We start from the raw sequence: 14,526 nt of genomic DNA on the forward strand, positions 1-14,526 counted from the left end.
GGCCAGTGTAATAATACATACGCTGTACAGCGGCGATACCAGTGATTACATATTTTACATACAGCCCAGCGTGCTGGTACACTCTGGACTCAACGGAGTAGGCGCCTTATCCGTCCCGCCTCCACTCCCCGACCTCCCTCTCTCTCTTTCCCTTTTTTTTTTCTCTCCAAAAATATAGAGAGACCATAACTCCTCCCTTGATTTTTTGGCCAACAAATAAAGACATTCATGGATTAGAAAAGACTGTACTTGGAGTTTATGGTTGTTTTGCGCTCCGAGTCCTCGACCAGCCTCAACTCCCGGGAAGTGGGTTGTAAAATTACCCACCCGCCCCTCTCTCCAAAGCGTTGTCAATTTTAGCCATGAGCCACGGCGAACACTGAGCCACGACCACCTCCCCTCCCCCCTTTCGAACCCCCTCCCCTCCTCCTCTTTACTAAGAGGGTGATTTTTTTTTCTTGGTGAAACTGTGTGCAACCGCTTCATGTTGGAATATCGTGCGCCAGAGCTGGTTGTCGACACAGGATCTGCGCTGGCCACTAAAGTTGGAGCTTTTGCGACCGCTTTCGAGTACACCGACGAACAGGCCATCACCCCCACAGCTGTAACCCGCCATCACGGCCGGGCCATCAGCGCCTCTCAAGCTCACGATCGCTTGAGTATATCCCCCCCGAAGAAGATGGCGACCGGATATGCCGTCAGCCCCGAACCGCCGGCGCTGTTTGTCCGGGCCATGTACGATTACGATGCTGATGACCACACCAGTTTGAGCTTCCGCCGCGGTGATATTATTCAGGTATTGAACCAGCTAGAGACCGGATGGTGGGATGGAGTTATCGACAATACTCGTGGTTGGTTCCCAAGTAACTATTGCACTATCATCACAGAGGCCGACGATTTCGGCGAGCATATGATCCATGGTCATGATGAAACAGACATGAGCGCTGAATCCGGTCTTGAGGATGACTATGGAAATGGCCATGAAGAGGATGAGGCAGAGGAGGAGTTGGATTCAGAAGGCAACCCGCGCGATTCCTTGCCCATTCTTCCTATTGAAGGTGTTCCCGCGCCTAAGGAACAGGAAGAAGCGGCTTTTTGGATTCCCCAGGCTACCCCGGACGGCCGCTTATTTTATTTCAATACTTTGACTGGCTATTCGACAATGGAATTGCCATTTGAAAATCCTACCGCTGCGAATGATATGGGCCCTCGAGACAGAAACAACTTCTTTGTTCCCGACCAAACTCGACCACCTCCTGAATTGATGGCGCGTGGATTTGAACGCGACGAGGACGAATATGATGGTTCGGCGTCAGAAGCGGAAGGAGAATCCTTAATGTTGAATTCGCACGACTCAATTTCTCGCCGACGTCAGTCTCTTATGGATGGAGTATCACCGGCCACCTCGATGGATTCCTTGTATCCTCCCGGACCCAAGGACTTGAAGCCCTCTCCGCCGATGAATAAGAACCCACAGCCGTCATTCAGCAGCGGTGGAGCCACCAGTGTGAATACCTCAATTGCTGAAAGCTTCTCTCGGCCTTCTATCTCTTCGAATACCCCGCAACATTTCGTGGATGATGGATTCGGGCCCCCGATTACGTGGTCATTATTAGTTGACAATATGCGATTTGCAGTCGATACCTATCGGCAAACATTACTTGCTGGCGAGCGATCAGAGTATGTTCGACGTGCGGAAGACATCTCCGACCATCTGCGTATGCTTTTGGCTGCTGGGTCTGATACAACAGACAATCATTCGGGCAATCCATCTATCATCTCCACTAACAAGGCATTGTACCCCTATTTCCGGGATATGATGTCCAAGTTCTCCAAGCTGGTTCTCTCATCGCATATAGCTGCTGCTGATTGGCCTGGCTCCGACTCAGTCAATAAATGTATGCAAGAAGCCGATGGCGTCATGCAAGGAGTCTATGGTTATGTGGATGTTGCACGACAACAGCGCGGGGAGAACATCCACCGCATCGTCCCTGGTTTTGTGAGTGGTAGCTCTTGTGGTGGTAGTTGGCAGAACAACGGTGTTTCTCTCGAGGCATCGGGGCCGACCTCGTTCCTTGTCCCGGAAGGCGGCGATTCGCGAACTGAACCTTCCGTGTCTCTTGACTCCGCACTTCTCGACCATATCGATATTCTTCGAAGATCTTTCGTGGGTTCGATTCGTCGATTGGAAGAGCGACTATCTCTAAATTTGAAGATCGTAACGACACTTGAACATGAAGAGATATCCGATGCGGTTTCAGCTGCTGCGATCAAGGTCGTCGAGCAGTTCCGCCCATGGATTTCTAGTGTCGAATCCATCAATCTTGCACCCTTGGGTACCAGCTTCCAGAACCCCCAGCTCGTTGATTTCAGTTTGCAGAAACAAAGAGTATATGATGGTATTGGTGATTTTGTCCTGAGCTGCCAAGCCGTCTCTGCTCCTCTCGCCGATGAATGGGCAGAGCTCCGTGGCGACTCGTTGGATGACCGAGTTACTGCCGTGCGAAGCATAGCGAAGCAGTTGGAGAACTATGTTTCTCAGATTGGCTTTTCACTATCATTGCTTCTTGAGCAGATCCCCGAAGAGAGCAATGATGGTCTTCGAAGCGAAAGCCGTCTAGAGGAGAAAGATGAGTCCTCAAACGGTGCTCATAATCGGTCAGAGTCCCAGGCCAAGATTGCTACGGAGTCAATAGGTATTCCGTCATCCTATGCACTAGGCAAAGGTAATGACAAGGTGCGTCGTAATATGGACAAGGCTCAGCGGTTCTTCGGCCAAGCGCCCCCAGCAGCGATCACTCGCGAACCAGTGTCTCGCGAGCCTGTCAAGGAGCCTGAGGAGACACCATGGTTCCTTAAGATGGACCACGAAGGTGAAGTCTTCCACGATACCAAGAATGATACGCCAATTCTCAAGTGTGGAACTTTGGCGGGATTGGTCGAGCATCTTACACGCCATGATAAGCTGGATGCATCCTTCAACAACACCTTCCTCCTCACCTACCGTTCCTTTACTTCTGCACCGGAGCTATTTGAAATGCTCGTGCAACGTTTCAATATCCAGCCACCTTTTGGATTGACTGCCGAAGACATGCAAATGTGGATTGACCGCAAACAAAAGCCCATTCGATTCCGAGTTGTTAATATACTGAAGAGTTGGTTTGATCAATTCTGGATGGAGCCGAACGATGAAGTGAACATGGATCTAATGCGACGCGTTCATGATTTCACGAAAGATTCTATTGCTACCACCAAAACACCAGGCGCTCCCGCATTAATTGCTGTCCTCGAACAACGTCTTCGTGGTCAGGATACAACCAACAAACGTCTTGTTCCCACTCAGAACACTGCTGCTCCAACGCCAATCATCCCGAAGAACATGAAGAAGCTCAAGTTTCTTGATATAGATCCTACGGAATTTGCTCGACAATTGACTATCATTGAATCGCGCCTCTATTCCAAGATCAAGCCCACAGAGTGTCTGAACAAAACATGGCAAAAGAAGGTTGGCCCTGGTGAACCGGAACCAGCATCCAACGTCAAGTCCCTTATTCTGCACTCGAACCAGTTGACAAACTGGGTCGCGGAAATGATCTTGATGCAAGGCGACGTCAAGAAGCGCGTGGTTGTGATTAAACACTTTGTAAATGTTGCCGATGTGCGTTGACCCCTACTCACTTAATTGTAGTGACGTGACTAATTGCATTGTACAGAAATGCCGCGCTCTTAACAACTATTCGACTTTGACATCCATCATTTCTGCACTTGGAACAGCCCCTATCCATCGACTTGGACGCACATGGGGCCAAGTCAGCGGTCGTACTTCTGCTATCTTGGAGCAGATGCGACGTCTCATGGCAAGCACTAAGAACTTTGGTGAATACCGTGAGACCTTGCATCTTGCCAACCCTCCGTGTATTCCATTCTTCGGTATGACAAATCACTAGCTTGTCGATGCAAAGACTTGCATGAAAAATCCTTCGCCAATATTCTAGAATACATGACTGACAGTGACAATTTCTAGGTGTCTATCTTACGGACTTGACATTTATCGAAGATGGTATTCCTTCACTCACACCATCAGAACTAATCAACTTCAACAAGCGGGCCAAGACCGCTGAAGTGATCCGGGATATTCAACAGTATCAGAATGTCCCTTATCTCCTTCAACCTGTTCCCGAGCTCCAGGATTATATTCTCAGTAATCTTCAAGCCGCGGGTGACGTGCATGACATGTATGACCGGAGTCTCGAGATTGAGCCCCGGGAGCGTGAAGACGAAAAGATCGCAAGGTATGCTGAACCCACGAGCAGAGAGAAAGGCGCCCTATTCCTCGCAAGTACTGTCGCAATTCTGCGATAATCTGTTCCAGCCTGATTTGTTTTGGTTTGCTTTTTTCTGCCCTTGATTGATTTCTGGATATGGTGTCTGGCTTGTTTCAGCGATACCCAAATTTGACCTCATATTTCACATTTCCTTTTTTTTTTTCGTTTCCCCGTTTTTGCTTGATTCTGGGGCAAAAAAAGGCAATTTTTGAAACCTTGCTTGAGATGAGACTAACCGCCTTTGATTCTGAACCGCGTAGATTGCTCTCTGAGTCCGGTTTCTTGTAGGATGTGGCGGAGACCCCTGTCTACTAGCTGCACCTGCGGGCACCCGTCCTTTGGCCGCCATAGTGGCCCACCGGCTGCCACACCGATTTGCGTTCGACTTGCTCCAATCGGATCTCCGGGATAGATTATCCTACTGATTCAGTCAATCATGTGTCGCTCCGTCCCGCAGATAGCACATGCTGTCGGCCCCAAAATCAGGGATGTGTATCTGGATCCTGCGACCGTGCCGAGATTAATTAAATTAAGTCTCCGACCAAGTATAGCAACTCCACACCCTTCCTGTCATGAGAGCCCGCGAATCATGACATACCAATCAGCCGTCATTGATTCTATTTTCGGGGACCAACGACTTTCTATCCCCGCGACCTGATGAGGATGGGTTCGGAAAACGGACACTCATGTTTCTGCAACCTCGGTCCACACGCTCTTAAGGCTGCAGTCTCTACAGAGTCTTTGCATGCACGATTCCATTCATCCCCGCAGAGGGCGAGATCCTTACTTTCTGCATTCTATACACGTCTTATTCTTCCTGCGATGAACATCGTATCATCTTCGGGGAGTCAACCGAGAGGCACTCTCACATCACCACCACCTACCTGACTTCAATCCTTGATTTGGAACCATACTAAACTAACTTCTCTCGATGTACTCCAACTGTTCTACACGCTGGCCAATCTACGATGTATATTTTCTTGGTCATCCGATTCCCTGATTCTCTTTGTTTGATTACTATTCTTCTCTTTCCTCATACATTTCCCTCTTTCGTCACTGGAGTGAGAGCTATATCCCGTGCTAATGTTTGGATGCCATCTTTAATGATATATCACGACTTTCATGCCCTATACTTTTTCAGCTGGGCCTTCTTTTCTTCTTTGATTGGCTCTCATCAGAGTCGAATGCAACTCCGGGTGAATTGATTTCGATGTATCTAGTTTCCCCTCAATATTCATTTGATCTATACCCCAAGTACACCACCCCGATCAATAGAAGTTCTTTGTTTGAGAAATTATATCCCTTTTTTTCATGACAAATATTTCATGGCTTGATTGGTAGTTGCATACATAGTACGGTGCATAGTAGTTTTGGTACATATGTGGATCTGACCTGTCACTTTCACAGCTTGGTAAAATCCGCGGGTCTAAACTAAATTTGTACCCTAGGGAACTGCCAAGGTGTAAACGATTTAACCTACTAGAAATTCAGGTCTTATTCATCTCAAAAAATGCTTTCTGCAAGGTTTGTGCATACGATACACAAACCGCACTCATGCAAGTATTTAGTGGTTATTTAATCTTAGGATTAATTGTAAGTAGTACGTAGATTGTTATTGATTTTCATCCATGAATCGCAATTCGTCTTTTCGGTTGTGACACAGCTGCTAAACCGTATTTCATTGGATAGTGTGAACAGGGTAATCTCACGCGGATAAATGGATTCGCTAAGCGCAGGGGACTATGGATGAAGTAATACGGCAAGGAAGCGTAACAATCGTAGCAATATCTATATCATGAAGGTTCTTTTGTCGACCAAATTGAACTTAAATTTAGGCCGTGGGCGCAGGCTTTCCGCCAATATCCTGAAACAGCTTCATCTTCACGTCAGAGGCCAAGAGACCTTTGATTTCTTCTGATACGATGCGCTGTCCCCCACGAACGACCTTTTCCAATTGTTGATCCTTTGACGAAGCAGCTCCGCCCCGCGGGCCAGTTGTCTCCATTCCTCGTGCTGCTTTGCGAGCCTTCTCGCTAAGATCCATCATCTGTTTACTTCCATAGTCACGAGAAGCGAACAGAGGACTTTGGCTCAAGGTCGTGACCCAGTATTTATTCCATAATAAAGATAAGATGTTGGTTTCGAGCGTGCTCTTGTAATGTGTCGTTTCGAGGGAATAATACTGGTTTGCATGTGCACCAAAATCCTCCGACTTGCCGAGTGGAATAGCCTGATACTCATCATCTTCTTGTGCCTCCTTAGAAGGAGTGAAACCATCGGGAAAAGTGCGAAAGGCGCCGATCTCAACACGGCCCGCCGAGATCGTGCGTTCGGGATCGATTACAACGGCGACAAACGGCCCCGTCATCTGTTGAGTTTGTTGCGTGGCCACATCGATTCCAGATAGCCAGCAGCCGTACCCCGGATGACTGTGGTACCAGCCCACAGCATTCTCCATACGTCCCGCATCACGACATGATTGTAGATAGGATACCATGTACTCATATGCTTCATCCTGTGCGTTGACTCGGGTTTCCGTGCCTTCGACAGGGAGACGGAATGCATCTGTTACGACGAAGGTATTTGGTAGGATATAACCTTGCATCAGACCCATCACTTCCAAAGACCCGCCCGAGCGAGCATGCATCACCATTTTCAATAGTGCCGTTGCGGAGATGCGTACGGATTTAAAATAGTAAGGGTCCGAGGCCCACGGCCGCTGGGCATTGAGGGTTTTCTGAGTCTCCTCATCATATTGATAAAGGGCATCACGCTGCGGATCGAAGACACTGATGGAGTTTTCGAGCTCTACCAATGAACTTTTGTCAGCCTTTCCCAAGTTCCCTCCAGCTCGGTTTTATGAAGAGACACATACCCCAGGACTGCTGAGCAGCCTGCATTTCCTGTTTTATCTTTTGTATAGAGACTCGAATATGAAATGTGTTGTTGCAATAATTAGATCACTGGGAACGGAATCTGAGGCGAGGGGGATGTATCAACGAAAGCGCGGGGGAGGGGGAAATGGTTCAAGTAGCTTAGGTTGACGATGGATCTCGATGCGGTGTGGGGCATGAAAATGGCAGAATCTCAGGGCGGTGAGGCCCTTGTTGCCGTGGCGACGATCGGTCCCAAGGAAGGGACGGGCGGGATGAACCAGTTCTGTTATCTGCGAATCCCAGCCCTGCCTTCCCCTCTCATAAACACAACATACTCTTCTGCTTCTCTTCATGTCTTGCAACTGACCACTCTAACCCTTCCTTTCTTTCATTGTTCGGTGTCGTGTGTCGCATATCGCCTACGAGTTGGGACTTTTGTTTTTGATTGCTTTGGTGCAATCGCAACGCCGACACATTTGGTCGTTCGAGACACATTCTTTGAGTTCTACTTGAACACCTCGCTGCCTCATAGGCTCACACCTAGGCATGGCGGTTGATACAAGCTATCTGACCACTCAGGTCAACAATATCGTTGAGCAGCTTCATGGCATATTTGATGACATTGGTGTGCCTGCTCGCGAGCGCGACTCGCGCGAAGCAGAGGTGAGCTAGATGTCGAATCCACCGATAAACAATGCGATTAGACACTGACCAGTGGCCCCAGTTGTTCAGCGCTTTGTCGGAAACATTAAATAACCACCTGAAGATTGTTGACGAGTAAGTTGGCCATTGTAAACATTGTTTACCTCCTTTGTATGTTGTTGACACGGAACTCGACAGGGAGAAAGAACAAATGACCTCGGAGGCCCAGCGCCTCATTACAGTCATTCAACAAATGGAAACCTCATTAGGCGATGAAAGAGCCAATGGCCAATATGAACTCAGTCGTGATGATTTGCGCGTGACATACCCGCTCAACCGATGTATCGCCTTCTTGCGCGAAAAGAGCGAAGGCATGGCTAAGCTTCACCGCGAAAGATTTGAGCAAGTCAAGAGTGAGTCTAACACCCCTCCCTATCAAACCATGTATAGGTTTGCTGACTATGAACAGAATTGGTCGATGCCCTCGAGTCCTACTCTTCTCACCTGGAAGCCTCGTTCCTTCAAATAGAACTGCCCCCTACAGCCCCTGGATCAACTATCCCACCAAGCTTCGATCTTTCACCTTCTTATGTCACAGCCCTCGATTCAGAATTCACCCGTGTCTACGAAGAATATCACCGTCGCATTTCTTATGTCCAGACCACCAGCGAGGAGATCATCAAACTCTGGGCTGAGCTGGGCACCCCGCAAGTACAAACTGATCCCACCATAGTCAAATTTTATCGAGAGTCCCCCGAGCAGCTCGGTCTGCACGAGAGTGACCTCGGTAATCTGATGGCAAGACGTGATAAGTTAGTGGAGGAGAAGAAGGGACGCGAGCGCAAAATCAAGGAGCTTCGCGCCAACGTCGAAAGCCTTTGGGAGCGATTTGGGGTTGAAGAATCGGATCGCAAGGCTTTCCTGTCAGCCAACCGTGGCTGCGGTCTTCGCACCATCAACGAATATGAAGAAGAACTTGCTCGTCTGAATGAATTGAAGCGACAAAACTTGCATCTGTTTGTCGAAGATGCCCGTTGCCGACTGCAAGAGCTTTGGGACAGCCTTTTCTTCTCCGAGGAGGAGATGCTCGACTTCACGCCCGCTTTCTCTGATGTATGCAGTGATGCTCTTTTGGAGGCTCATGAGGCTGAAATTGCTCGCCTGGAAACACTCAAGGAGCAGCGTGCTCCTACACTTGAGATGATCGAGAAGCATCGTGGCATTCTTGCAGACCGCGAAGCTCTCTCCTCGTCCAGCCAAGATGCGTCTCGTCTGATGGCTCGAGGCAACAAGGGCGAGAGACGCGATCCTGGCAAGCTCTTGCGCGAGGAGAAGATGCGCAAGCGCATTGCGAAGGAACTTCCCAAGCTTGAAGCGGAGCTACGTAAAGAGCTTGAGCGATGGGAAGACGAATATGGTCGCCCATTCTTGGTTCACGGAGACCGATATCTTGACAGCTTGACTCCTGCTCCAGTCTCAAGACCTCCGACACGCTCCAAGACCCCCCTCCGCACCCCCATCAACAACGAAATCCAACACCACTAGACAGCCTATCTCTCGTCCTGGAAGTTCTATGCGGGGTCCTCCTCCCCCTCGCTCTGCGACAAAAACCCCCAATGGAAGTTCACACGTTAAGCATAACACCATTGGCTACTCTGGAGCATCTCGATCCGGAGCTAAGTCCCCGACTAAGCTTCCAGCTCGGGCTCCACTGAGCAACATGCCCCAGGGCAGTAATTCCCCTGAAAGACGAGTTGGGCCCGGCAACTACTCTTCTAGTACCGTCAATGGCAAGATGGGGCCGCCTCGTGGACCTCCACCAAGAATGCGTGCATTGACTGTCGAGTCGAAGGAGCGCAATATTCACAACATGGAACCACCTCGTTGCAACAGTGCCATGTCTGGTGGCTTCGTTCGTCCGGTGAGCCCTGAAGATGTTTACGATGACCGCCAGCGGTCATTTATGAGCGCTTCTGTCATGTCTAACCACCGACCACTGGGCATTTCTCACTCTTCTCACTCTTCATTGTCTTCACTGTCCTTGAATTCGTCTCAAGGCTACCCGCGCGCCAATCCTTACCTTTCACACGCTCCACCTCCCCCAGCTCTTCGCCAAACATCAAGCTCATCAGCTGGAAACACCACCATATCCGGCTCTGAGAACTGGGAGACATTTGATGATGCATCCGATGCGGAAGCTGATGCTAGCGATGTTTACTATGCCAAGATCCGTGCCGCGCATGGCAAGCGTTTCGCCCCTGACGATAGCATGGATTTCATGGGCAAGAAGAGCAAGGGAATTCGCAGTGTGAGCCCTGACGGACCACACCCTGGCCAAGTCCTCCGAGTCGCGGGTAGCGACACCGAGTGGACAGATGATTTTGAGACTTATTGATCGCTCCAAACCGCGTCTTGGTTACACTCTCTTGACTCTCCAGTCTTTCTTGCAATTAAATTTCCTGGGACATCTTTTTTTTCCTTCTGTTTGGCGCTTCAAACATTGAGCTGTGGTTACGCAATCGCTTGGTATACTTGACGATCCCATGATTCACGGGCTGGTGTTTCCTCCACACGCATCCACTACGACATACGCCGATTTTGCCCTTCCTTGTCAAAAATTACGATGCACATTATGTCAATCTTGTTTATGCTACTGTTCCTTTCTTCTGTCGATGCTTTTCAAGGCCACGCCGGTGGCTCTCTCAACTACTGCGCGCGGGTGGTTCCCTTTTTTTTTTTTTGTCCTCGCAACGCTCTTCTCTCGACGACGGAGTTTCTCTGTCAAACTCGGATGAGTTACCTTTAATCGTTTTGTCCCTTTGTGGTTATTCTGGCATGGTGTTATCTGTTTGCACTATGGTTCTTTACTACGGCTTGGTGCTGTCGGTTCTTTTTTTTTGCTTACTGGTTCTCAGCCAGAGTTGGATCTTTTTGCTGTGTCGACTTAGTGCGATTGTCTTATCTGTTTACTTTCTAGCGCCGTACAGCTTACGCTTGTAGTTTCTTCTGATAATATTATCTTATTTAAACCGCAATAAACCGATTTATCCGAGCGTAATCACAGATATCAGAGTATTTAACCGTTTTAGAAGCGCCATACTAATGTAGACATCAGTTTCAATATGCTTCGTAGATACTAAAGTAGATCGTCCTGCTCGACAAGGATTAATGCTGATGAGCTTCAGCCTCTTAGATGATGTTGAACATTGGCAAAACTCTCTTAGCTAGTACGACTAATAAAAGCTTATCGTTACCTCATTGTCAGCGGCTGGTGGCAGATTCAATTGAAGTTTAATAGATGAATAAATTATCGCTTCATAAATGGAGGTGGGGGTATTCCTTTCACACCGCTGAATGATATCAAAAAACACAGAATGTATTGATTTTGTCTCTGTTCCACCTGGCAAATTGAATCCAGTTCTTCTCCCTTTCTACATCAGACTGTCCCCAGAAGAGGCGAAGAAATTGCAAGACCGTATAATTACACCAGAACCCGGTGGTGGAAATTGATCGCATGAATAACGATTCAATTTGACAGCGCTGCTCCATCGTTTGGCATTCTGTACCGGCGATAAACAGAGGGAAGGATAGATCGTGAGCAAATTCATGGCATGAATTATTTGCTATCGACTTTATTATTTGCCAGAGATCTTTGAAGATTGCTTGTGATTGACCGGTCTCTTTTGCATCAGGTACTAAAGCTTGATAACTGTAGAGCAGACATGCGTGGTAATGAACCTCGATAATAGCCTGGAATGATATCGGTAATTTTTTATCTGGGCACTGAAGAGTAGTCATCGACATCGCCTTATCATATGCTCCTAAGATTTTGATATGCCATTGTTGCATGCTTACTTGACTCGAACGAGCGGTTTCGAGGACAGTGGCACGATTATCAGCATGGCATAATCTTTCTGCCACAGTAATATCATTGATGAGTGCTGTAAAAATCCAGGGCTGACTGCTTGATACCGCGGATTCAGACATGTAGTCTCGCCTGGTAAGGTCGGTTGCAAAGACGGAGACATTGCCAAATGTCTCTAAATCGATGACTTCCTTGATGAAGAACTCCAGAGCCGAATCTCGGGGCTGTTGGCTTAGACGAAGGAGATTGTTTCTTTCAATTACTGCGCGACACGCTCGCAGGTGAAGTTTCCAATCTGTTGAACCAAGAATATGCATTTCTCCATAACAGAGAACAACCATCGAGGCAAGAGTTTCCACAAGAGAAGAATCCACCGGTACTGCATGAGAAGCAGTAAGGGGTTTTCCAATCTCGAGCTGAATTTTCTGAGACAAAACTCCAAGGATTTTATTTCGCAACCGATTGTTAACTTCCATCATGCTTGATCGATCATGTTCCGTTGCTACGGCGGAGAGATGGGTTGCGGCAAGGCCCAAAATAGATAGACGAAGACAGGATGAACGTTTTGCTAAAGGTAGAACGAGACTTCTCCATGGATTACTCGGGCCATCAAGCCAGGTCAATCGAAATGCAACATTTGCCAAGAAGTGTTGTGTCAATTTTTCGGAGAAAGAATGTGATAATTCTCGACTAGTCAAATTCAAGCTCGCTGCATCGAGAGAGTTTTGGTATATGTTCGTTCGAGCGTCGTGATGACCCTGAGAAAGAGAAGCCTCGGATGGCTTCAAATGCCCAGAAAGATCAAGTGTATGAGACTTGATAGGTTTCTTTTGATTCAAAACAGGAACCTTTCTACCTGTCAAGTGTCCACGACTAGCAACACCTTGATCCCATCTCAGTTGTAGAAGAGGGAATCCAGGACAAGAGAACCCCCGGATACAGCACTTCTGGCATTGAGGAATAGTCCGATCACATCTTATGCGACGCTTAATGCAGAAACGGCAATCTATAAGTCTTAGTTGCTATTGTAATGTGTGTGATTAAACTTGAATACTGTTCACCTTTTGATGCCAATCGACGATTGGATGGGAGTAAATCGATACGAATGTTCTTCTTGGCTTTGTCGGTAGATGATGGCATTATGGCTAGCCAGTAATTTTTATTAGAGAGAAGAGAAAAGATAGTATAGAATGATGAAGATGTACTCGTAGTTGAACTAAGTTTAGTTGCATTTTACTACCCCGCACGTTTGGGGATGGCGCTGGAAGTTGCCCTAATTTGAAGGTGGCATTCGACAACCTGGAGGAGAAATCATTTTGTTTGTAAATAGAAATGCTAACTGGCAGTAAATAGACTTGAATTTTTGGTTCAGTACACAAGTAGATAATACTCATACTGTAAGGTATGTAGTGGTGGTGTTGTGGTAACCTGACATGTATGCTTCATAGCGGTAAATAGTCCGCTGGCTGGGAATTATTCCCCGAAATAGAGTTATTTTCTCGTGTTACATTCATCTTCTCACATATTGACGGTCTCTTCATCCTCAACGCCAAATAGAACTCTCATGGGATCTTGGTAGTTCATAAATCCAACCCCGGGCTCACAAAGTCCGTATCCTAGGAGTCTTTGGGCTTGAGGCTTCAATTGTCTGACTCTTTCAAGCGGTATCATTAAAAATTGATTTTCAGCTGGGCGCAGGGTGGGCTGGCATAAGAAGATGCCCACCGTTTCTCGATAGTCATTCCTACAGAAAATTTGTGAGCAGATGAAAAGGACTAGTAGGCATATAGATGTGAAAGCGGAACTTACTCCGTGATATTGGCGCCACCAGCATGGTAAGTGTTTCCCAAGAAGATCAGCGCATCCCCAGGCTCAAGTTCTGCTGGAATGGCTTCTTCATCTAAAGGCCTTCGATCTGGTCCCCATAAATGTGACCCGGGAATAGCTATAGTGGCACCATTCTCTTTTGTAGTCTTGGTCAGCGCAGTTACACAGCCGATCATGACGGGGAGTTTCTTGTCGTTGGGATGATAGTCACTATTATACTAATCAGCACCGCCCTACAGAATAGTGGATGATGAATTGCCATACTTATCGTCACGATGCAGGACCTGTTGTCGACCCCCAGGATTCACTCGGAATCCCACGGTCGACGAGATGATTGGCTTTCCGCTTACAGTCTCTTGATGGTCCCCTCTCCAGAAAGTATAGCTGGATGAAACCATCGCATTTGCCACGTTAATATAAAGAGGATTGCACGCGAGCTCAACGCAGGCATCTGAAATTCCTAGCAAACCACTTGCTCGCTGGGTTGTTTCTGGAAAGAACCCAGATTTATCTGGAGTATCTCCGTCGAAGTGTGGCTTCAAGTCAGTCTTGATCTGTTGCGCCAGTTCCTTGGAAATGAGGTTCTCAATGATTATGCCCCCTTCACGTTCCAGAACCTCAACGACTTGTGCTGGCGTCGTAGAAGGGTTGGTAGCGTCCAGTCGGACAAAAGATGGCTTTTTAGCCACTGCAACCATATTGAGTCTAGGGAGACTTAGATGCGAGGATACAGAGCAAAAGAATAGTAATTATAATGAAGGTCTGATAAAAGAAAGACTAATGAACTGAGGCAGTGGCTTTATAAGACTCAAGTTCCATACTAGCATGGAAATTGCATCTTATACAACAAATCTCCCAGATTTGAGGTCTATTTCAGCAGATCGCAGACTAAACTGAATGAGATAGGTCGATAGAGAAAATATAATCAAGACAACTATACCTGGCTCTGGTCGTCATTCATGCTGACCAAAATCCTCACAGAAAAGCCAGG

General features: G+C 47.6%; 5 protein-coding genes across 5 annotated transcripts; 2 read left to right on the forward strand and 3 right to left on the reverse strand.

The window, feature by feature from the left end:
• Window positions 1-484: 484 nt before the first annotated feature.
• Window positions 485-4,362, forward strand: N7469_007331 (putative cell division control protein Cdc25; the record flags this gene model as incomplete). The annotated part of the gene is made up of 3 exons (XM_056646249.1): window positions 485-3,658; window positions 3,714-3,930; window positions 4,025-4,362. 3 exons carry the CDS (start codon window positions 485-487, stop codon window positions 4,360-4,362), a joined length of 3,729 nt encoding a protein of 1,242 aa, XP_056499690.1.
• A 1,794-nt stretch (window positions 4,363-6,156) lies between these two features.
• N7469_007332 (Mov34/MPN/PAD-1 family protein) lies at window positions 6,157-7,225 on the reverse strand (the record flags this gene model as incomplete). The annotated part of the gene is made up of 2 exons (XM_056646250.1): window positions 6,157-7,133; window positions 7,201-7,225. 2 exons carry the CDS (start codon window positions 7,223-7,225, stop codon window positions 6,157-6,159), a joined length of 1,002 nt encoding a protein of 333 aa, XP_056499691.1.
• Window positions 7,226-7,747: 522 nt separating this feature from the next.
• N7469_007333 (putative microtubule associated protein (Ase1)) lies at window positions 7,748-10,238 on the forward strand (the record flags this gene model as incomplete). The annotated part of the gene is made up of 5 exons (XM_056646251.1): window positions 7,748-7,864; window positions 7,926-7,978; window positions 8,042-8,256; window positions 8,313-9,274; window positions 9,318-10,238. 5 exons carry the CDS (start codon window positions 7,748-7,750, stop codon window positions 10,236-10,238), a joined length of 2,268 nt encoding a protein of 755 aa, XP_056499692.1.
• A 965-nt stretch (window positions 10,239-11,203) lies between these two features.
• Window positions 11,204-12,848, reverse strand: N7469_007334 (Zn(II)2Cys6 transcription factor; the record flags this gene model as incomplete). The annotated part of the gene is made up of 2 exons (XM_056646252.1): window positions 11,204-12,714; window positions 12,770-12,848. The coding sequence occupies 2 exons, from the start codon at window positions 12,846-12,848 to the stop codon at window positions 11,204-11,206; spliced, it is 1,590 nt and encodes a 529-aa protein (XP_056499693.1).
• Window positions 12,849-13,226: 378 nt separating this feature from the next.
• N7469_007335 (phytanoyl-CoA dioxygenase family protein) lies at window positions 13,227-14,233 on the reverse strand (the record flags this gene model as incomplete). Its single annotated transcript, XM_056646253.1, has 3 exons — window positions 13,227-13,452; window positions 13,518-13,745; window positions 13,800-14,233. 3 exons carry the CDS (start codon window positions 14,231-14,233, stop codon window positions 13,227-13,229), a joined length of 888 nt encoding a protein of 295 aa, XP_056499694.1.
• Between the last annotated feature and the right edge of the window lie 293 nt (window positions 14,234-14,526).

The sequence above is a fragment of the Penicillium citrinum genome (assembly GCF_028827155.1).
Source record: "Penicillium citrinum strain IBT 23319 chromosome Unknown utg000006l:1.0-3011923.0:1.0-3012962.0, whole genome shotgun sequence".
Lineage (NCBI taxonomy): Eukaryota > Fungi > Ascomycota > Eurotiomycetes > Eurotiales > Aspergillaceae > Penicillium > Penicillium citrinum.